Source organism: Anopheles nili, chromosome 2, assembly GCF_943737925.1.
Source record: "Anopheles nili chromosome 2, idAnoNiliSN_F5_01, whole genome shotgun sequence".
NCBI classification, from domain to species: domain Eukaryota; kingdom Metazoa; phylum Arthropoda; class Insecta; order Diptera; family Culicidae; genus Anopheles; species Anopheles nili.
The window spans coordinates 5,502,734-5,525,928 of record NC_071291.1 but is presented as its reverse complement, the minus strand read 5'-3'; the positions used below and the strand labels follow the sequence as shown (position 1 = coordinate 5,525,928).

General features: G+C 49.8%; 1 protein-coding gene across 1 annotated transcript in view; it reads right to left on the bottom strand.

The window, feature by feature from the left end:
• LOC128721627 (hemicentin-1) overlaps positions 1–23,195 on the bottom strand; it is a 145,843-nt gene that overhangs the window by 62,413 nt on the left and 60,235 nt on the right. Inside the window, exons 6-8 of the mRNA XM_053815398.1 lie at positions 15,138–15,341; positions 14,874–15,025; positions 9,590–9,734 (exon numbers count right to left, since the gene is read on the bottom strand). Of these exons, the coding sequence (XP_053671373.1) occupies positions 9,590–9,734; positions 14,874–15,025; positions 15,138–15,341 (501 nt within the window). The remainder of the gene's footprint in view (positions 1–9,589; positions 9,735–14,873; positions 15,026–15,137; positions 15,342–23,195) is intronic.

The following is a 23,195-nucleotide window of genomic DNA, read 5'->3' as shown; positions in this document are numbered from 1 at the left end:
TCACCGGTGTCAGACAGGCTGACGGTAAACTGCGGATGAGCGTGTCAGCTTCGTGTGTGTGTGTGTGTTTTTTTTTGTCCGCTCGCCTCCGATCCGTTGAGTGGCACTCGGTAAAAAGTCACTTCCTTGTCAAATACTGTGCCGCTCTATCGGAAAAGACCGGCCCCGGGATGCCTTCTATGGTGAGAACAACATCAACCGACGTTCGCGACGAGGACCCGGAAACGGCAGACACGTTTTCCATGTTTCCGGTGCGTCGTTTTAACAGTTTTCTTCCATTTTGTTTCCCCTTGTTTCGCCCGCTTTGGCCACCCTATGCAGACTGACGTACGGCAGGTGTCAGACGGAACTTTACTGCCGTGGCCTGTCAACTTTATCATTAGCAACTTTTAGCTAGCACGCCCACCCAGCGTCCACCGGCCACCGGCGTGCGCCATTTGTCGGATTTGTCGAGAGCATGTTGCACCCCGGATGTTGGGCTTGTACAGCACCCTGTCTATGGGGGGTGGCTTTTACACGTGCCCCGCCTTCGGACGAGGCTGGATATATCGGAAAAGGGGACCGACTTCAGCTGCAGGTGCTTTGAATGTTGTGACCTGCGGAACACTCGGCATATGGGGAAAAAAGGCAAAAAAAAAAATAAAACCTCCATAATCCGCCAGCTTTGGGTCCACGCGTGACCGACCATCGGTTTTTGGGAACCATCGTCGACGTCCTTGGGAACGGTCCTTATCCCTTTTTCAGCGATATCTGCGGTCCATCCGACCACATCGCATCAGTGCGCTTTCGGGGTAATTTCCTTTACGAAATACGGCCAAACGAACACACTCCACTCGAGTGTTTGTGTGTGAAAAGTGGGCGGAAAATTGCCCACAACGCGGGTTCCGGCACGCGGAAGGATAACAAAAAGAGTTATGGGGCCAACCATGGTGGCGCGTCTTACCATCGGTACAATGGCGAAACGGTGCAAAGATTAATTTCAATTTTCCACAACACGCTTCCCAACGACTCGTGACATGGTGTCGGTGTCATCATCATTATCCGAGCCGGCTTTTGCCTCGTCCTTGCCGCTTCAAGGCGAATGCATCGCACAAGACGCAGGCAGCACTGACGTGGTATGGGACTCTGCGCTCGGTTGGCCGCTCGTTCCTGCGTGACGCTATTTATTTTCCGTGCATCCTCGGGCGGCAACGGTACGCCTTCCCGTGAGAGCGCTTGATTTCGTGGTGGTAAAAATAATGGAAACCCTCGGGGACTAGGGCTTTCGTTTCACCACTCGACATCAAACGCGAGTTTGAAACGAACAAATCGGTTGATTGGTGACGATTGGAGGATTTAATGACGCACCATTCGAGCTGGACTGGCTTTCGGGCAGGTGATTGATGTTTGCCGCGTGTTGCGGATGAAAAAAAGAATCCTCCACCGAAACGGGACGATGGAGCTTCCGGGCCCAAGGCCAGAAAGGAAGCTAACGGTAGTTAGGAAAGTCTACGATGGAAAGTTTTTCCACCACCGGGTGGATAAATTGGGCTCCACTTGTCGCGAGGTGGCAAAACTTTCGCTCCAAGATTTAGCTTCCCTTCAATACGCCGTTGGACGTGCCGTGGTTGTCATTTTCCTCGCGCGCAGAGATGATTTATGGTCCGCGCGCAAGATGGAAGCCGTCAACGGAAAAGTGCGGATAATCCGATCGCGTACTCGCCTATCAACGCTCGAGTTCTGAGTGGATTCGGCGGGCATAATAAGCGATCCCATTCCTCCAATGGCAATGGACGGGCAAATGCGTAACGAGCGGCGAGAAAGTAGATTCATTAAAATTGAAGGCTTTCGAATGGTGTTTCCACGGGCGCCCTTCTCTAGCAAGTACCCGCACGATGGGGAAAATTTTCCAGCCCCCCACACGTGACAGATGATAATTTTCCGCCCAGCCCTATCCTAGAGGATGACAACCCAAATATCAACACCTTATAACGGGCACCATTCCCGGGCGCACTTCCCATTCGGGTCGATAACCGATTCTACCGGCGGTTGGCACCGGCTGGCTGACTGCCACTTTCACACGTTGCGGTGTGGTCACAGGCTGACGGCAGGCTGGCGAAAAACCTCTGTCAACTCGCATGTTCATCCGAAGCTCCCACAACCAGCCACCACCGGTTGGGGGTTGAAATAGGAAAAGTTTCGCACGGGAAAAGTTTCCCCCAACACGCGGGATCCTCTGGCGCCTGGCGATGCGTCCGTACGGTGAGTGCCATCCCATGGAGTGGCTGAGATTTCTAATAGTACGGTTGACTACCCATTCGGAATCCATTCGGCCCATCCCGACCGAGGGCTCAACTTTGTCGAGGCAACGGGAAAATTCCCAAGACCAAACCCATCAAGAAGCATCGCTCTTCATGCAGCTTTCGAGCGTAGAAAGAGTCCCATCTACGCTTCCCAGCTCATGAATGGGAAGTAGATCTTCGTGGAAGCAGGAAGCACACACTCAGAAGTAAAAAAAGCTTCCAAAATCCCCCCCACACAAGCGAAAGAAAAGCTCCGGAGGTGGACCACTAGAGCGGAATCGGTGCTGCGGTAGGTTTGCGAAGTTTCCGGTTCGTTGCATACCTCCCGGAACTTCGGGTCATGGGTGGCGCCCCAAGGACATGTCGACAGGAGGGAAAGAAGCAAAAAAAAAATGCACAAAAATAGACGAAGAAAAAAAATACACCCCAACCTCGAGCGATGATACTCGAATGATACGGTACGAAATTGGATTAAAAGCAAAACGGAACTGGCTGGTCGTTCGGTGGCGCAAGTGTCCAGCGAAGCGGATAGTGGTTACATATGGAATCTCCTGGTGGGTGGTGCTTTCCCAGCAAACAAACTTTCGGCCCCCATACTGGGTCGGTTGTGTCCTGGCAAGGATGGGCAAGTTTTCGGCTCCTTGGCTTCCTTTAAAGTGCCCAGCTTGCCGTTGAATTGGCTTATCCTATCTGCGCTCGGTTGCCAGTGCGACGGAATGAGACGATTTTTTCTCTATCTCTATACATCGCTCTCTCTCTCTCTCTCTCGTGCTCTCTTTTCCGCTTGACAGAACAGTCCACATGCATAAGCGGATGCCGATTTCTCGGTCATGCTCATGTCCTTTAAGTCGTCCGTTTTGAAGAAGATCTCGCATCGTATCCGAAGACTGTGGTTGGCTTTCGTCACCACCGTTTGAGACCGTTGAAAGGGCATCCTGAGAAGGACAACACATCTCCACCAAAGCGGCAGATGGAATCAGATAGAAATTAAATGCCACCCATCCGGAATCGGGCCCAGGCTCGCTTTCGTGCGAAGACAACTCTATCTTCGTCACGTCTTAGAAGCTCTTCGAGGCCGCACATCGACAGCGACCCAACCAATCAGACCCGCTCAAATAACATCACGGTGGGGTTGAAGCAGACGAGCGAAAAAGAAATGATACAGCTTCATTTCGAAATTAGATTGAAATCGACCGGTTCGGGTGATGGATCAGCTGGGAGATATGATAGAGAGAGCGAGAGATAGAGCGCAAAAAAAAGGGTACGCGCGCGTGTTCGGGTCCTTTAATGGCGGTGGATCAACTCGTCCAACCAAACCGGACATTCGAGCCGATTCCGGACGTCAAGAGGATTCGATCCGAAGCACCACGAGCACCAGCACTCGAGCGCACTAGAATGCGCTCTCAACGCGATAAGCGAGGCAAACGAGGCAGTTGTTTCAAATTTAGCACACACTCACACATACACCGCGGCATCCCGTCAGGAGGGGAGCTTCCGGTGGTTCCGGCCAGTGGCTTCCGAGTGGACGATCGGATGACATCGCTGGGGCTGACAAAATCAATTAACTGACCCACCGGGGCTGGGTTCGTTTTCCCGTCACCACCACCAAACCCACGCTGGGTTCGCTCAGTTCGGTGACGTAGTGGCACGAATTTACCACTAATTGAACAAACTGTGTCCGGTTACGGGGTCGTTCCCGTGCCGGACCGGCGCACTCGATGTGGGCTCATTATGGCCCGCCGTGGATGGAACGGGAACGGGAGAGATGTGGCCACCGTTCCCGGGGATGAAACCGTAATCAAATTCATGTTTGCGGTTGCATCGGCCTGGGTAGATGGCTGCATTTGGGAAGCGATCTTTGGCCCTCGGTCTCGGTCGAGTGAAGCGGGGTGGTCTTCGGTCAATCGGATGGAAGCGATTGGGACAAGCCGGAAAATTAAGCTACGGATGCACCTGAGCACGCCACGGAGGGCTCGCTTTCCTTGGCGGTGTGGAGACTCCACGCTCCGCGAGTCGTCGTGGGAAGGAAGAAGACCGAAGCTAATTAGCTACCATTGTTACGAGGACGAACCGGTTGCCGTTGGGTTTGCAGTGCAAAATTTGGTGACGAACAACTGACCGGCTGCAACGGCGAAAGGTACACGGTCAGAAAATGCAATCATTTCGGAGATTGTCATGCCTTTGCGTTGGAAGGGGTTTTGCATGGAATGTGTCAATTTGACGGAGATCATTTTCCTTTTTTCTCATGGGAAGTTCGAAAAACTAGATAAAATGCGCTGCACAAGTAGGATATAAAGGGAAAATCATTGTCAGCTGTCCGTCACTGTTAGAGCTGGCTTGAGTGCTACCTTTTGCAAACAAATGGATACGTAGGTTTGCTAATTGAATCTATCTCTCTCTCTCTCTCTCTCTCTCTCTCTCTCGCTCTGTCAGCCGTAATGTCCTCCAGAAGACGCTTCTGGCGCTTGCAAAAGCTCTCAAGACACGCCAGCTCCACCGAGGACCACATCGACAGAAACCGAAACCACAGCTTCGCGGTGGCAGTGCGCAAATGGTGAAATTAGAGAAATTAATTCCACAACCCGGCGCTCACAAAAGGCTCATTCAATCACGCCAAACCACTCGGAACCAATCTCGCGTACCGAAAACCGCCCCCGGCCCCGACCGTATCCATGGTAACACATTTCATAGTTAGCACGAAATTAAAATATTTGCCGAAAAGCCAGCGTTGGCAACCGTGAAGCAGCGTGAATAATGCAAAGTAGCCGGGCCGGCACTTCCGGGGGCACCCACGCGGCCAACTATCTTATCCTTCCCCGGAGCCGGGCGAAGCGTTCCATGCTTTCTGACCGCAGGAATGCTTCAGCGCAACGGTGCCACGGATTTCTCTCGTCCTTTCGGTGAACATGAAAACGGCAAATGCCAGCCTCCGTCCGGGTCGGTGAAAGAGTTATGAAATATGCTCCCAAGTCTCACGTGTGTGTGTGGGTGTAGATCCCACAAGACCGACCCACCATGCCATGGGTTGGTGAGCACTTTCAACGCATAAATTAATGTAAAATGTATGTACGGTTTCGGAGAAGGGCGCGTAGTTCGCTCTTTCCTTGGTCACCAACTCGCACATCAGCAGCTCCATGCCCGGTGACCTCAACGTGGAACAGGAAGTGATATGGATGGGGATGGCGCGAATGGTGGTTCCCATTCGGTGTTCCGTTTCATCTTTTTTTTTTTAGTTTTGTTAAAGAGTAGCCCAATGGATGGTTTAGAGCGAGAGAAAGAAAGAGAGGCGGTGAAGTGATTTCCCCGTGGCAGTATTGGACCGTTTTGCTTTTAAGAGCAAATGTAAATTAGTAGCAGCGAACATAATTGTCGTCACCACGGACCCGCATCGAAGGGCCTGTGCCCTCTTCGTTTAATGACGGCTGGGACAACGCTAGGCTGAGCAGAAAGGTCCTCGACACAAGCACCCGTGAGCGTAATTTCGCAAGGAGCATCCTTTTGGGACACACTTGGAAACCGGCAAAAGACTCAGTTCCCAGATACTCGATTCACAAAGCAACATCTTCAATCGACACCTCGATCGACAAAACGGCAGCCTTAGAACGAGCTCGATTTAAATGCGCTGGCAAGCGACACCTTGCACAATCACTGCACTGGTGAAAGAGTCGAGTTTGCGCGAAGAAAAATCCAGGCCGGGAAAACAAAACAACCGCTAGTGAAAAGGCGCGTAACGGGCGTTTAACGAACCGGTAAAATATGCTCCAGAGCTTCGCAATTTATGAAACAAAATCGCCTTCGTCTATCGCGAACGACGGAACGTCGGTTCCCGTGCGAGGCTGGTGCATGGGCATTCATTAGCATATCTAGCGAAAAGGCAGCCTAAGCACAATGGGTCGAGCCACTAAAGGGGGCGTAAAGGCGTAGGAACACGGTCCTTAAAACCTTCCGTGGAACACTCGCACCTAACATAAAGCGACCACGGGCGTTTGCGAACGAGGCCACATTTGCATGGTGGAGCAGGTCCATGGCGAGTGTGTGCTTTTTTCTCTTCTTCTCTCTCCGACTCTCGTCGTTTTTTTTTTGCTCGACGAACGAAAACAACTTTACTGCTCCCGGGCGTATTGCTCGATGCGACAATTTTTGGAACCCGCGAAACGCTCCTAAGGCGACCGTTGTTGGGCAAGTCCTTGCGGTGGAGCCACGTGGGCGTGAACAACGCGAACATCAAAACACATTTTCGGAGAAGGCAGGCGAACAATAAACAAAAAATAAAAAAAAAACAAAGCACGCACTAAAGGAAAACCACCCTCCGCATACGCAGGAGGGCTCGTGCCTGAGCCCCCGAGGTACAAATCATTTTTAAATAAACCATTTAGAAGCTGTAACGCTATCTTAATTTCCCCAGATGCAAATGATTTCCACGTAAAATGTGTTTGCAGGCGTAATAGGCACACACACACACACACACACACACACACACACACACACACACACACACACACACACACACACACACACACACACACACACACACAAACACACACACACACGTGCGTGTAGTTGAAAGGGCTTTTGGAGGAAAAATTGCGCCATATCGTTCCGTCCCGATGGGTGTGGCAGAGCTTGAGCAGGGTTGGTGTTTTTTTCGCTCCTTTTCTCTCTCTCTCTCTCTCTCTCTCTGTTTTTGCTAGAGCTCCTTTCCAAAGGACGAAACGTGGTCGGCCAGTACGAACACAGGAAGGCAGGTGTTAAAAAGTGTCATGAGCAGACAAAACCGAAGCCCGAACCCGAAGGTGACGAGAGGGCTAACAGGTTGCCGGAAAGCACCGCCATTCTACGGCTGGCTTTTTCCCAGGCGTTGGCGTTCCCGTGCGGTTCCTCAATTAGAATGGAGCCTCCCGGGCGTTAGGAGTTGGGGTGTGCAAACGGGACACATTCCTGGTCAGCTAGGGGTTGTGTACACGCCGCCGGAACACACTCATAATGAGCCGGGAGCGTATAAATCTAATGAAATCCGATTTAATTTTAATGACTGCCAACATGCGAGGTGCGAAAACCGGGTGGATTTGTTCCATCGTGCTGCCCGACCACCGTGAAGCGCCTGGGCGCAGAATGCCTTACCAGAATTGGATGGGATGGTCAATTGTGACGGATGGAACGCCAGAACCGGGACGAACTAGTCAATCACGGGATAATTTTATTCCATCCGTCCTCCTTTCGTGCGGTGCGTAATTTATCCAAACGCGTAATGGTGAAAATGAAGGAACCGAGAAGCGAAACGAACGAAGCGGCGTATCGTGCGTCATCGAGGTCAGGAAGTAGGCGCTTTGTTTTACAACAAAGGATCACCGGAAAAGTTCCCGTACGGGAAAACATAAGACTGGAGGCAACAGCACACCCCGAAGTGCTTCAAGGCACCCCAAATGGGAGCCGAGCATCAAGGAACATGTTTTGATTTTTCCCTTCCCCGGCGGAAGTCGAGCTGATTTCCGGTTGACTTTTTCGATCACACTTTGCGCAACTCTCGACAATCGTATCGGTGTCGGGTCGGCGTGGTTCGGCGCACGCTCACCTGCTGATGTGCTGGGCCGAAGGGAAAACTTTCACTCCCGCGTGATTGTTTTCGCGAGTAAACGGTTAGATTGATTAAATGATGCCGTATGGTCTTGGGGGGGTTTTTCTTGGCACCGCTCAGATTGGACTGCTCGCGCTCAAGAGTCGACCGCAAGAACAACAACTTATACAACTCTTTCAGAAGTTGCGCGGGGGCGTTAGGAAGTTGAGTCAAAGGATACCGAAACGAACTGCCTCTTTCCACTCGGTCGCCTAGCAGCCGGGCCGGGATCCGACGTGATGGATCCGTTGTCACCGGAACGATACTAATCAATTCTTTCCACGCGCCGGAACGGCCCAGCCTTGCATGGGTGGCTTCGGTGTGTGTGTGGTGAATCCCGTGGAAAACCCCTTTACACCACCCCTATCGGGTGGCTCGGTTGCGGGAAAACTTACACCGGAAACCCTCGGGTTCGGTTCGGTCGGTTTAGTTTGGTTAAGTTTGCGGTTTCGGTGTCTTTTATCGGTCCCATCCTTCGTGGCACCCGATGCCGGCACCCGGTAAGGGTGAGAAATTTCCGCACTGTGGCATTTTACTAACGATTCGAACCGGCTTTTCTCCGGCGGCCCGGTTTTCCCCGGGACCTGTAAACGAGCCATTTCAAGCCCCTTAAAAACAAGTCAACCGTTGCAGTTTTCACTATTCGACTCGCCCGTCGGGAAAACCGATGGATGAAGCCCTCGCTGCTCCGACGCCGCCACCGTGTGTTTACCCATTCGGAAAACCCTTTTAATTTATTCGCCCCAAAACGAAGCCAAGGTTGTCACTTAAGGTTGTCTCGCTCTGCCGAAGGGGCCAACTTTCTCACACTTCTCACATCGCTCACCCTGCGGATGACTCGCTTAACGAACGCCAGTGGGCCACCCGGTCGGTCCTTTTGATCCCGGTGACCAATGTAAATAAGTGAAGTGAACGAATGTTTGCCCAGGGCAGGGAAAAGAACAATACCCCGTACTGGGGCGAAGTTTTGCCTCGGGGCTTTTTATTCCTTCTCTTGCATTCTCTTTTCCCTTAGATTGGCGCCGTTGTTTCTCGTTAGTCCGGCAACCGGTCCGGGCCATAGGTCCGGGACCTTTTTTTCGGACCTCGCACATCCACCAAGCGACCCCAAAATGCGGGAAGCGATTTCCTGATTTCCTTTCACCATCACCCCCGGTTTGGGTCCGTTGTCGTTTGCGAAAGCCGGCCAAGGATTTAATTTCGTGCAATGGCTCCTTTTTTTTGCTGTTGAACGGAGTTTTCGCGTGGCAAATATGGAGCAGCCCTCAGCTGTCCGATCCGTGCCGGAAGGCGAACTCCGGGCAGGTGACAATTGTCCGGAATAAATTGTCCGTTTAGCGATTTGCGTCCGCGCTCGGAAGTGTGCTGCCATTCCGGTCGGTGCTTTCTTTCTTTGCTGCTTTGGTGGCTTTCTTTAATCTCATTTCCCGACGCCGGGCGGCCGATTCGCAGTGGCGAAATTAAACCCAAATGAAAGAACCAGCAAAAGAGAGAGAGAGAAAAAGAAAACCCATCACCCAACCCTCCGAAAGGTCAGCAGCGGGCATTCGTTTCGTTGATAAAACATTAAATTAAACGATTCATTTGCATCTTTGTGACAAAATCCTGACGGTTTGCTGTCCCTCCGTGCTTGGCCCGGGGATTGCTGAGCCGCTTAAATGTCGCCTTTTCCCGAGACCGAGGGGCTACTTACAGAAGACGTTTAATTTCATCGAAGTCTCTTTGGTCCCCCGTTTCACCAGCTCGTTGGTGGCGCGGCAGATCAGCGTTTTTCCGTGGTCCTCGCGGGTTGGCGTGAAGCTGAGCGACGCCAGCGTGCTGTTACCGTCCTCGGATGTCTGCGGGAAAACATAGGAAAAAAAAGCAATTGAAAAAAGTGGTGCGGTAAAACAATGAAGACATGAAGGCGTTAAGAAAAAGAAACCGGTCCGGTGAATCTACCTGCGAATGGGATAGATTAGCGAGCGAACACACAAATGGTGTTCTCTAGATGGAAGCGAAGAAAAACAACGAGTGCGTGATAAACGCCCGTCGGATGACGGAACGGAATTTTCCCGCCAGGAAGATGATGGACGTAGCATGAAAAAGATGGTTCTCCTTTAAGAGCGCTGCTCATTATTCGCTCAAATGGCGAAATGGCCTTCGTGGAGGTTTTTTTTTCCACAAGGCGTCCCTTTGAACGGGGAGAAAATCATGCTCCGGTACGATAGAGCCGTAAAGGTGAGTAATTATCTGTAGGGTGGAAAAACGTGAAGCAGACCCAAGAGCTCCGTTGCCTTTATTTCGCTAGCAGTATGGCTTTAATATCGCTTTTACACCTAGCGAAGATGATTTTTGGATGAAATATCTAAAACGTCGATGTCACAATAAACGATTCGATCTTGATTATTAAACTCAATGATCAATCCGTGCAAGAAACGGAAGTGAGAAAATGCTACCGTCATTTTAATTATATTTTTCAACCCACATTGATTGCTTCGGCAATCGTTCTTTTCGGCGTCGAATCGTATCGTCGAATCGGATCGAAAATTGACCTCTCCATCGAGGTCAAAAGAATTGCAGAACAACTACCTTCGATCCCGGATCTGCACTAAGCCAACGATGCCGGAGTGCTAAGCCGACGGTGAGTTCAATGCCCTTCGGATCGCTGCTGCATAACGCGCGACGAACTCGGCCAATATCTCGCGCCGATATCACGGTAACGCCATCGGGCCGATACTAGTGTTGGTAAGCGATCGGCTTAAGCGATTGCGAGTGATCAGGCAATCAGTCTTAGTTCGCGTTCGCAATGAGAGCACACGTAATTCGGGCAAGCTCCGATCGGGTCGGAACATTCCATATGAAATAACGGGATATTAGGTGCCGTTTGCGTTAAAACATCCAGTAAAGTGTCGCGAGCAAGTGAAGTGACGTTCGAAATAGCAACGATTTGGTACAATTCATCAAAGATATGCTCATTTTGTTTTTACTTAAAGAATCGCGCTTGAGCCGCAAATGGCCGGATGTCATGCGCATGTGGTAGTACAAGGTCGTGCCGGCGTCCAAAATCGATCGAAAAGTGGCGTAGGGTTTGCAAATGGTCAGCTTAGCAGTGATTAAAGGAAGAAAAGTTATTGCGAATCAATCAATAATCTAGTGGTTTGTTGAAATTTGTCGATGGTGCAGTGCATTTCGCGAGGCTTCGTTTTTTTGCCCTCCAAAATCCACAAGCGAGCTGCGTCATCAAAATGGCCGGTTGGAAGGTGTACGTGTCATGTTCGGTGGTGTGAAATTGGGCAAAATGGTGATCTGGTGAGAAGAAATGATCGGCCGGCTCATTATATCAAGCAGGCTCATAATAAAATGGAGGAAGGATGTTGTGCTATATTGTTGGTAGGGTAGGAAAAGGGATTGCAAAAATCTTAATGCCAAAAATGGCGTACCAAGCGTATGTGTAATAAGCCGTATGTGCGCAAAAGTGGTGATTAAAATTTCGTGTTAAAATATCGATGGTGGTGCCACAAAGGTGAATGTCAGAGCGCTAGTTTGATCTTTATGCATAAGGGCAATAAATGCAAGAGCAATTATGTAGGTCTTTCAATAAGTGTGTTTTGTATGGCATTGTAAATCATTTTCGGGCATATTTCAATTGTGATAAGGTATGGGAGCTATTAAATCCATCTGAATACGTGAAGTGATACGACGAAGATGATGATTAAATTAGAAGCATCGGTAAAGTGTGCGTGTGTATAGTGAGCGTAATCCCCGTACATTTAGCCCCGACGGCCATCGGCAACGAGCGATTCTCGTTTCTGCAACAGCAAACCTCGGCAAGTGATTAGGTTAAAATGTGTATGCGTGTGGAAGGACAATGGTGGAGTATATCGAAGAAACGTAGTAGGCAGAATCTGTGATGAAGTGGTGAGCAATGGTGAAGCCTATGGAGGATGCGTAGTAGGCTTAATTTGAGATGAAGTGATGCTAAGCGTACCAAGATCGCTATGCGGTTTTAGCGCCTGATAAGTAAAAGTGTGAGTGTGTCTGATCAAATTAAAAGTGTTTGCTGAAGTAACGTGAAGAAATCCTACCCAACGTGTACAATTTTAGTGCAAATGGTAATTGTGAAGAGGTGTTGCACCTATTTTATCGATCTAAATATGTGAAGTGATACGGAAAAATTTGTGCTAAATGAAAGCAGGGCTAAAGTGTGCGTGTGTGCGTGTGTATGCCATCCCCAGTACATTTTGCCCCGACGGTGCTGGATCGCAAGCGTTTCCTGTTTCGGTTCCGGCTTTTCCTGGAGGATGCCAAGAAAGCTAAGCGATTGTATCGCCTGATAAGTAAAATTGTGTGTGTGTTTGTTTGTGTGATCCAATCAAAAGTGTTTGCTTACATCGTCTACAACATCATCGAAAAATCATTCAACAAAGCTGAAGTAGCAGTTTCCCGAAAGGTACGTGAATATTTTACTTTTTCTTAAGCCTTAAAAGTGAGATCTCCTACAATGAATACTAGGTTCACTACTCTGGCATCAGAGGATAAACCTCTCTATATACGACTTTTCATTCGAAAAAGCTATTCAACCGCTTCTCTACGTTCATATATCATATATTATATCAAATATGTTTCAACATTTCGTAGTCTGGCCATTGAATTTTTATTCGTGAAAATCTCATTTTAAAGGTTGACGCAAAAACACGAGACAACTTTTTAGAGAATACTAAATACGACGTTTTTGTGGTCCGCGGGTTATAGTGTAGATATATTGGTAAAAGAATATTTGCTGGATAACGAAACTTTTAGCGGTAATTGCACTTTTTTGAGTATTTTCACTTTTCTTTGGTTTACTACTACAATACAGTATAGCTGTTGTGAAACAATAAGCTGCACCGACTGATCGAGGGAGAGTCGGTTTGGGACGCATCTTTCTTTTTTTACTTCTCACCCTTCTAGCTGACGCCAGCCCGAGGAAAAAAAAAAGAGCTGTCCAGATAAACAGAAAAAGTGACATTGTTTCGTGATGAGGATGAATTTGTAGCACCGTTCGGTGTTGCAGGGATTTTTTTCGTTACCATATTTCCCTTCTCATGGAACACGTGCGAAAGTGTCTCGATGCGTGTGAGAGACAGAGAAAAAATGAGAGATGGAATGAGAAAGGAGCAAAAAACCTCTTCGGAAAGACGACACAGATTTCGTCACAATATACATGACAGTGACTTTGTAGAGGGATAATTTTAATAATCCTTTCATTTTTCCTCGTAATGAATATCGCCTACATTATGCTATGGCGTCCGGTTCTAGTTCGGATGAGCCCGTTCGTGTGCTTTTGTTCGTTGCCGTTTTGGTTCTATTCACCCCTTCGTGTGCCGTGCACTTTTTTTTACCCGCTACGGATTTTTAGCTTTCGTCCGGTCAGTTTCGGCCCGCTTTGCCCTGCCTAGTCTGGGATGCTGTGGGAAAAATGGACGCCATAAATTAAATTCTCCTAAAAGGATTCTGTTGAGGCACGGAAGAATGATAGCTATGCTGACCGAAATCCGTCCCATTGTTGGGACGCTGGTGAGCGAAACAAAGATGAAGATTTTTCATTACTTATCCCAGTGACTGGACCGTGGGGAAGAGGCTGAGTTTTTCTCTTTTGGTTCGTTACTGGTTTACTAAAAAAAGAAAAGAAAATAGGGCTTCATCAACGAAGGGACTATACGGGACGGACTTATGAATGATGTAACAAGTGATTTATTCATAACAAACGAACGATTCTCGCGCTACATCTCGAATCGTTACGTGGAACGTGCTAGGAGCATTTTTACGAAACATTTATACCCAGTTTAGGTCCCTGGAATCGACCGATATTCGATATACTGTCTGGGTGCGTCAAGTGTGGAGTCAAATTAAAAGGGTGTGCCCTGTTCAACGGCTCAATCAACCAGTTATGGGTTTGTGTTTTAGCGAAAAGAGAAAAGAAAATAGAAACGCTAATAACATAAAAATGCCGTAAACTCGCGCCTCGACGCCGCTCGGTGCCCGGTTCCGACATATGACCAGCTGCCACCCGGTCCATAACCATTAAGGAAAGGCTCGTGAAATAGGGCTGCACTTGATAGTCGGCTTGGTGCGGGCAGGCGTGCGCAGGGCAAAAACTCGATGGCTCGTTGCCATCAATTGGGTACAAATCGCTTCCCTAATGGATCGGATGCGGCAACCGGAAGGTACTCCGGTCGCTCTACTACCGAACAACGTATCCCTTTTTCGAGGTGGCCGTAAGCTAAAAAAACGCCCGAAAAAAAGGAAGCACGAGGGACAGAACACCACCATAAGGGGTCTGCGGTGCACTGCACATGCGAATCGGGGTACCGAGTGCCTAAACGGGCCAATTCGCTCACGACTCCATTAACAATTTTGCCCCTTCCCTAAATTCGCTCTAAATTGGGCTCCCTCCAGGCCCGTATAATGGGATGCTCGATGGGATGGGGAGAAAATTGTCTGCATATCCTTGCCGCTGGAAGGTGAAAGCGATCCTGCGGCACATCAGGACCCCCGCGAAAGGCACTCTCGCTCTTGCACTGTTGCATGTGGCAGCGGTGGCAAGGCGTTGCCGAGTTGCGGGAAGTAGAATTAGCACACCAGCTGGCGTGTGAGTGCGAATAACCGTAACAGTAACATTACATCGCACCCAGCTGAGAGGGATTTAGGTTAAAAAGTTAAATTTGACGAAGGTGCGCGGCTTGTGACGCTGGCGGGCAGATAACGCTGAAACGAACATAACGGCCATACTCCAGGCCGCCTGCTGTGAAGTAACGAGCAAACGTAGTAGGCCGCGGTGGTGGCAGGTCGACATGGAAACAGCCATTCGATGTTAGCGATGTTGGAGTGTATTTCAGCGTGGGAAACATTTCATTTAAATTGAAAAGTTTCAATCCGAAACGCAATCCGTGCTGGGACGTGCGATGTGGCACAGAACAAGGCGAATGTGCCATCGTTCCCCTGTTCCTGCTTACCGTTTGGTTGGTTGCCGTCAGCTGCACGCCACCCATCCACCAGGTGATCTTGGCGGGAGGTCGCGACCCCACCGACTGACACTGCACGATGTAGCGCCGGTCGGCCGAAAGTGGGCTGCTACCGTTGATGATTTCCACTGCCAGGGGACGTACTGGAAGAGACAGCGAACGAGATAGAAAAAGAGAGACAGCGTGAGAGGATAGAACGTCGGCAGTTAGTGACGCGGGACATCGCGCATGCAGTTGATGGGCCACCACACTTACGCCGCAGCTCGATCGTGACGTTGGCGGTTACGTTCCTACGGTAGAAGTTGCTCGCCTGACAGCTGTAGACGTTGTGCTGATGAGCACGGGATAAATTCCGCACCACGAGCCGGCTGCTGAGCGTGGACTCGTGCGCGTAATCGATCATCGCGCTCGGTAGCGTTTTGCCGTTGCTGGACCAGGTAATCTTTGGCGTTGGAATTCCTGCAAACGAGCGAACGAGAAACGAGAAATTAATGACGCCGCAGTTGTTAGGGTGCTAATGTCAAGAAAAAAAAATCGCCAAACAATCAGCAGCTTCATCAAGCTGCAACGGTGCCCAAGAAGTCCTCTGCTTTCCTATGAACGGTACCATCTTCGGTGCTGTTGCCATAGCCCAAGAAGCAGTTGCGACGTCGCGAGGATGGCGCAAATATTTGCCAAAATGTTATCATTAAATCAATTACAACCCCACGGGGCCGATAGGGGCGCTCGCGGGAAGAAACGACGAAGGCCACACTAATGACGCCACAATTTGTTCCGGTTCGGTGGCTGCCGGAAGCTTTCCACGATTCCTGCGGGCAGACCGACGACCGGTTCGAGAACGACGGCTAACGCAAAATGGCCCCCGACTGAGTAGAGGCGCGTGCGACAAATGGTTGCTCGTAAAATCGGAACCAATTAGATTATCGGTCGACGACGGTCGACGCAACAGCGCCGGGAGGATAATTCATAATAACGGTTTTATTCGTTGAAATCTAGATTTATTGGTCTCGGTAACGGCGCGTCCGAGAGATTTTCCCGGCCCGGAATCGTGAGGGTTGATTTAACGGAGCGTATAAATTGCCTTTGATTCCTAGCTTACCGGGTTCGGTTCTGCGTGGCGGTTCATTATTATACCGGTATAAGCGGAGAATATTAACTGGAGGACGTCCCGATATCATCATCTGGGAGCAGTTAGATTTCGGAGTTCAGATATACATCAAGAATGAATTTCTATTAAAAAGTGAAACATAAACCATGGCACCGTATATTCGACGTCACACAACCTTAACGCCGTGTTTTCGTTGAATGCTTCCACACGGGGGGGTTTGACGTGGTTTCATGTCACTGGGACACCGGTTGCCGTCTAACCTGACAAAAGTCGCGAACATTGAAAAGTGTTTTCACGTCCGCTCATCCCCATCTTGTTTCCCGTTTCGCGGTACGTTGAGTATGCGAGCAATCCGTCCCGAAAACCGGATCCGTCGACGACTCGGGACGCGAACCGGTATGGGTGGCACAGTTTTCGCAATTCCCCTGCTGGAATTGGAATCACCTTTTCCCCAAAACTCGAGCACGAATGTGCGGTAGCTAGGCAGCAGTAGCGGTAATAGCAGAGAAAATCCGTTGCCTGGGGTACGACGTGGCTCTTCCCGACGTGTGGAAAGCACTTGCTGTGCTCGTATACATTCCAGCTCGTCTAGGGGTGGTACATAAATGCGATCGAATCCGATACACGTGTGAGGATAGGCGAACCTACCGCCTGACTTGGGCTCGAAGGCGAGTGGTTGTGCTCAAGGAATCGAGGCTTATTTATTAGATCATGTTTATTGAAATGTATATTCTACGAAAAGTCACACAATGTTGGGAAGAACGGGATGAGTGGGAGGCCTGTAGAGGTTCGCATGAAAGCTCAACATCTTCGGCGTTGCTGCAGAAGAAGATGGGACTGTCGCCTTCCAACCACAACCGCTCACTGATGAACTCTGGGTGATGAGAATTGGGAATTGACACATGCGCCCCGTGTCGGTCGTTGAGGTTAGACAACCAGCGTCAGCCGTTCGTTTGTCGCCTGCGACCTGGTTGGAGTTGCGACACCAAGAGCCAGAGCTAGGGCCTTAAAACACTAGGCGTGACGAGCTCCAAAGGGCTGCTGCGCGTGTAGCGCACTCCATCGGGAGTTCAACGTTCTGCAGTTTCGCAGAGCGTATCGTTTGATGAATGGGATCATTTACAGATGATCGCTGCTGACTTTAGGGGCACAGCTGAGCGTCTTGCATCAGCTCAAGTGGTTTTCGTTTCGAAAAAAAGTGAGTTCTTCCCACAGGAATGTCATTTTGATGTGAACAGAACCTAAGTGAAGGCGATAGCTCCATTGTAGAGAAATGAGAGGCATCGGAAAACTATGGGTGGTTGAATAATCCTACTGGGACTCAAAAGTGTGCGTATGATTTTTCGCACTTACTAGACACATCATGTTAAATAGTTGCATCATATATATTTTTTGAAATCGTCGAACAAGCTGCAAATGTTAAAACTGTTCTGCTTAATTTGATCTGTGATATATCTTTGCTATTTAGTGTAGCACATGAACTTTTTCACTTAGCTAAAATCGCGATTTAAGGGGTTCGAATGCCGATGCGTTAGCGTGCGTCACAAACACACGATAGTATCGGGTTCAAATTTCGACTGAGTCTCTCCCGTATACTGGGCTGACTATCCATCTACGTGAAAATTCCAAGTCATAGAGAGCCTTAGCTTAGCAAAGCTGATCTTGACCGTTCAGGACCGTCAACGATTGCAGTGACCCACCCAAGACTCCATCGTAAAACACTTTTCTAACCGCTTTCGTGCAGGAATCTTTGCAAAAACCGATATATTTTCCCCGTTCTCTGCCCCGTCCAAGTGGTCTTGCGAGTACAAATCCAAGAGCCCCAAACAGCTAAGGAATCGAACGTCACACGCACGAAAACTCCAGATCGGTCGCACTCTGCTGGTCCCTAGAAAGTGGCGCATTAAATCAATCGTCAATCTGTTCTCATTCGATAAGCCCCGCGCCGTTCTTTAACCGATGTCGAACGGGAAAAGACGAGTGTTCTTGAGCAGGGGTAGAACAAAACAAAAATCGAGAAAAGAAAACAAAAGAAAACCTTTTTCGCAGTTCCCTTCCCTCGTAGGGGAACCTCGCTCTCACACGGTGGTGTCCGGTAATTGAATGAAGAAATATTGTAAACAAAATTGATTGCGTGTTAAAGTTCACAGTTTTATGTATCAAACCCGCCTTTTATCGGGTTTCGGGGGCCGTAAAGTGCGCGTTCGCGTTCACCGGCGAGCAGTCTCACACGAACGGTGTCGGGTGAAAATTGGTGGAATAAAAATCGACCAAAACAGCAGCACCACGGCCGAGGAGCGGCCAACCGGGGCGTGGAATGTAAAGCTGCCGGCGGTTGCCCGACCACCGCTTTGGCGTGTTGGCCGTTTCTTGTTCATCCGGATTATGGCTCCCCGTGGGCAGGCAGGCTGAGTCGAACCGTTTCCAAAGTAGGCAACGAGCAACCGCAGCGAACGGTGGAAGCAAAAGGGCCAATTTTTATTGATCACCTCAGGGAACTGGCATCGTCTCGCAACACCGTTCCTGTGCCGTCCCAAGTCGCAAGGATTCAGCCTTCTGGGCTTACTGCTGAATTCCCCATACGCGCTCGGACCTTTCGAGGGTTCACCTTTCACGTGCGCGAGAGTTCACTTCATTCCCAGCACACATACACACGCGCTTCCTCAGTCGACGGTGCTCGGACTGACCTTTCACACGGCACGTTCTTCGACCATCCACACAGTATATGCCTTTTTTTTCGGTTGGTGCTGTTGTTGGAAGGACTCTCCTTTCGGTCCGACCGCTGGCGGGGCCGTTGTAGCACTTTATGGTAGCGGTATTCTTGTGCCTTTCCGCTTCGCTCAATCATCCTGCGGTTGTGGTGCCACCATAGTAAAAGAACTTCCAAGCTCGGGGCGACGATCGCCGGGCGTAGGCTCGACTCTATCGACCATAAACAGGCAGACGGAATGTGTTTCTACCTCGCACTAGAGCGGGGTGCCACGAAATCATGAAAAATCGATGGGAATCGTTCCGAAAGCCGGTAAGACTGCCCTTCCGCTCTGGGGTTTGGTGGAGCGAAGTGTGTGGATTACATTTTTTCCGCTACTTCGTCTTCTTGTTCGCTTCGTCCAGTCCAATCGAACTCGATTGCTTTGGATATGATTTTCTATGCAAATAATCCCGAAAATATGTTCGGTCGCTTTTCCGAGATGCCAGGGTAAGCAATCGTAAATTCCTTTCGGAAATATTTATGCCACTATGGCAACATAACATCAGACGTGGGTGTGTGGTTTGATCAACAATCGAAACGAAAAAAAAAGTTCGCCGCTCTTGCGTGCGGGAGTGGGAGTGAATTAATCTCTCCAATTTTCATTTCCATTATGGCAGCGAGCACGTTTGTGTGTGCGCCTGCGAGTGATTAAAAATATCGCTCAATTCGTTCGGTTCGATCGGTGGTGAGGAAACGTGTCCGCACGGTGTGGGAGGGTAGAATTTCCATTAGAAATCCGTTCAGGCACTTAACTTCCGCAAACAGTTCCAATCTTCAATTAAGATCTTCTCATTGGCGTGAAATCTGAAGCCCCCGTCAGTGGGGTCTCGACGGAACCGTGATAGAGAGAATGTAGAGTAGGTTCGAAGGACCAGAAATATCGTCAAGTTAGCCGGCTATCTGGCGTGTGCTTTTTTTTTTGTTTTCGTTTGCCCACTCCCAGCTACGCTTCTGTGCGCCGTCTGGAATGAAATCGTTCCGCCATTACAACGGACAGCGATTTCTTTGCGGGCAAGACGCTACCCGTAGAGCCAGCGTGAGAGGGTGTCTTTTCCACGTCGTATCCTCTAATGATTCCATTCCGCGCTCCAGCACTCCGATCCGTACCGTTCCTCGTTCCATCAGGAAAGACGAGTGTCGGAGAGGTCGCCTCGGTGGAATCAAATGGGTAAACGAACGTCACATCGGGGCGAAAATGAATGAGGCGAAATTAATTAAATCGTAAAATGGCGAGCCTTGGCTGACTTCCTCCATGGTCGGTGAGCGGCTTTGTGTGTGCCCAGTGACGGCCCCTCGAATAATCTTTACCTATCCGTCCGGTCGCCTCGGGGCACGACGTCGTGTGTGTGTGTGTGTGTCAGAGCGAGCTATTCGTTTTAGCTCCTTCTCTTTTGCTCTCCTTTTGTGTCCGTCCGTTGGCTTCTTTTGCGACGACCCCCATAATCGACCAGCATCCCAACCTCATCATGCATCATTTAATCTTAATTATCGTGGTGACATTACACTGTGGCTTACGCACGTCCCGCATTCACCTTTTGCTCCCACCTATCGGCCCCGGTGACGGAGGGACGCCACGATTTGCTACGATTTGCTCCGCATCCGTTCCGTCGATTCCCCTGGTTTCGGTGCTATTCGGTGAACGTGTGCCCCCGGACGTGGCAGGAAACGGACTCACATTTCAGCGGGAGAAAGCACACATGTTTCCGTTCACCGGTTTCTTTGCTAATGGATCATCGTGAGGAGGGATGTGGCCAGAATCGGGCCGAGTGACATTAAGTCGCCTGCGGACGATGTCGACGACGACGACTTCAGGAAAAAGAGGATTACGGCGGGATCCGGTACGCTCGAAACGGTTGACGGAAATGAAAATGCTATTGACTTCCTCGGGATTTTTCTGTCGATTTTCCGTTCTTTTCCCACACACACACGCACACATGCTCGATAGCGCTCGGACAAAGGAAGTTGAGTTCTAAATTGTGATGCTCGAGCTCGATGGGATTAATTACGGGTCCGCTTGTTGATGTTGCTGTTTGCTTGGTGTGCCCAATGGAGGCGCCCAGTCTTTGACTGCATACCGCTTGTGGCTGCATCCTGCGTGATGAATGATGATACTCGTGTGAGCATTTTCTTCTGGAGCGAGCGCATATGGAAATGAATGAACTCCGGCCTCTGGCAATTGATTCCGCACGAAGAAAAGCGTGAAATAAAAAAAGGGATCGAGTGGAGAGAAGATAATGCCCCTTCACACACGACACCACGACACCACGACACCCACAGTCTCGGACGGGAATCGTTCACTTTTATGCTCATTACAATGACAAATGAAACACATCATTAGTCACTGCCATTGTGAATGCGAGTGAAGAAGCAACAATGGTTGGCATGGCAAACGGCACCACTCCCGAGTCCCCAGGGAAACCGTGGAGGGAATGGCGCTTTTCAATTTGTGGCTTTTTATGGCGCGTAGGAAAAGAACAAACAGGGGAGTTGAATTTCCACTCTGGCAGTGCTGCAGCTTGAAGTTTAAATCACGCTTCACGGTAGTTGTGTGCTGTACTCGGTTGCAAGGTACGAAACTAGTCCCTTTAAAACATGATCGCATGAGTCGGGTGTATGTATACGACACTGGACCGGATTGGGTTAAAGCTTCCGACCACAGCGCCGACCCAAGTGGGAATCGTATTACAACGGGCTCTTGGCGACGGTCGGATACGGGCTTGTCTTCGATTGGGCTGGTGTGCTATAAAAATTCATATTTTATAACAAAACGGCAACGTTCTCTTCGAGTGGCAGCGCGAATGCTCTGGGTTCGTTCGTGTTTATTGTAGTCACCATAGAAGCTGACCTGTTTCGGTTCCGTGCCCAAGCCACCGGGCGGGTGATATTCGCTGTTGGTTGCTAAAGCAGCTTACCGTGTAATATAATACACCGTTGTTGGATGCGGACGGAGGGCTACGGATGTACCAAACGCTACACCCAATAGAGCGTTTCGGGCCATGGGACAACACCGGGAGCTCCGATCGGTGCAGACAAATGCGCTGTGCAAGCACGCCTTGAGCAGGAAGAACCAGCTCAAGAACGAACCCAACTGATCCGGTTCTTGATTTTAGTTTTCTCTCTTTTTCGGTTTGTTCTTCTCACTGATATTGTTTTGCACGCTCACGCCCCGGATTCGTCGAAGGTGTCAGGACATTTGATCCCATTTTCGCTTCGTAAAGGAAGACACAACTAGCCAGCCAGCAAGCGAAGAGTATCGTATTTGATTTCTTAAAACCCCTTTTCCAGGATAAGAGCACAGTGAGGGCTCAGTGAAGGGTTAAATGGTGACGTGTATCTTCGTATTTTCGCCTTTTCCTGCAGAAGGAGTTGGTTACTTCGTTATTCCATCGCGATCCTATTTACTTTCCGGGTGAAGCAAGTGGTTGAGTGGACAAATAATTCGTCCAATTTTCTCTGCCTTTCTGTTCGAGCTTGGGTAAATCAAAAATCGATTTTCCCCTTCTCTAACCTCTTCTCGGGTGAGTCGGATTTTATCCGCAGTGCCACGGTGATGGTGCGCAACACCTGCCAGCGGATTCGAGCGGTCGATAGACAATTCAATTTTTGCACCCTACCAATCCGCGTAATAGACGGCACTGGGCCACCGATGGCTGCTACTTGATGGAAATCGTTTCACTTAACCCCGAAACGGCACCGCTGTGCGTCGAACGGGCCTAACGCACCATAAAAGAAAAGCTGGCCAACAGCAGCGATTCTTAACCAGGCTGATCGAGACGCTAAGCTGCGGAGTTTCGCGCTCGCGTCCGCGCGCCCTCCCCGTAACTAATCGCTTAATTAATCAGCCATTAAAGATGTAAGCCGTCATTAGATACTAATTGAATTCGCTTTCATGAGTGCGCGCCAGTGAACGCTCTTGTGGAAGCGAGCACTCGCTGGTTGCTGGCGCATCCACTTTTTCGGTGCCTTTTTCCCGCCAATTCACGCCATTACTTCCCCTTTCATCTCGTTTCTTGGAACGCGCTCGAAAGCGCCAGTTTGCCTCGTTCGCATCGCATCGAATGGCGTTTGTTCGGGCGTGGAAGGCGCGCATTCCCGCCTATCGGACCCAGCACGAAATGGCGAAGGGAGCAACAGCAGCACACCGACAGCGACGATGGCGCGAAGTGTGATTAAAATAATGTACCACTTTCTGCAGAACGCCTCTTTGAAACGACCGTGGGCATATTCCCACTGGAAAGCGGGCTCGCGTCAACATTGACTTTCCGTTCGCTTTTCCGCGTGGCGTTGGCGTTTGCAGATGAATGGAAGCTATGCGCAAAACAGCATAACCCTTGCCAGTCACACGCAGGCGTACGCACGCTGACCTTTGCTAGTAAAATTTTGATGAAAACGAGCTCGACTCGGCGAGTTGGGAATTGAGAGAATTTTGGGTATCCTGCAACCGAGCTGTGTT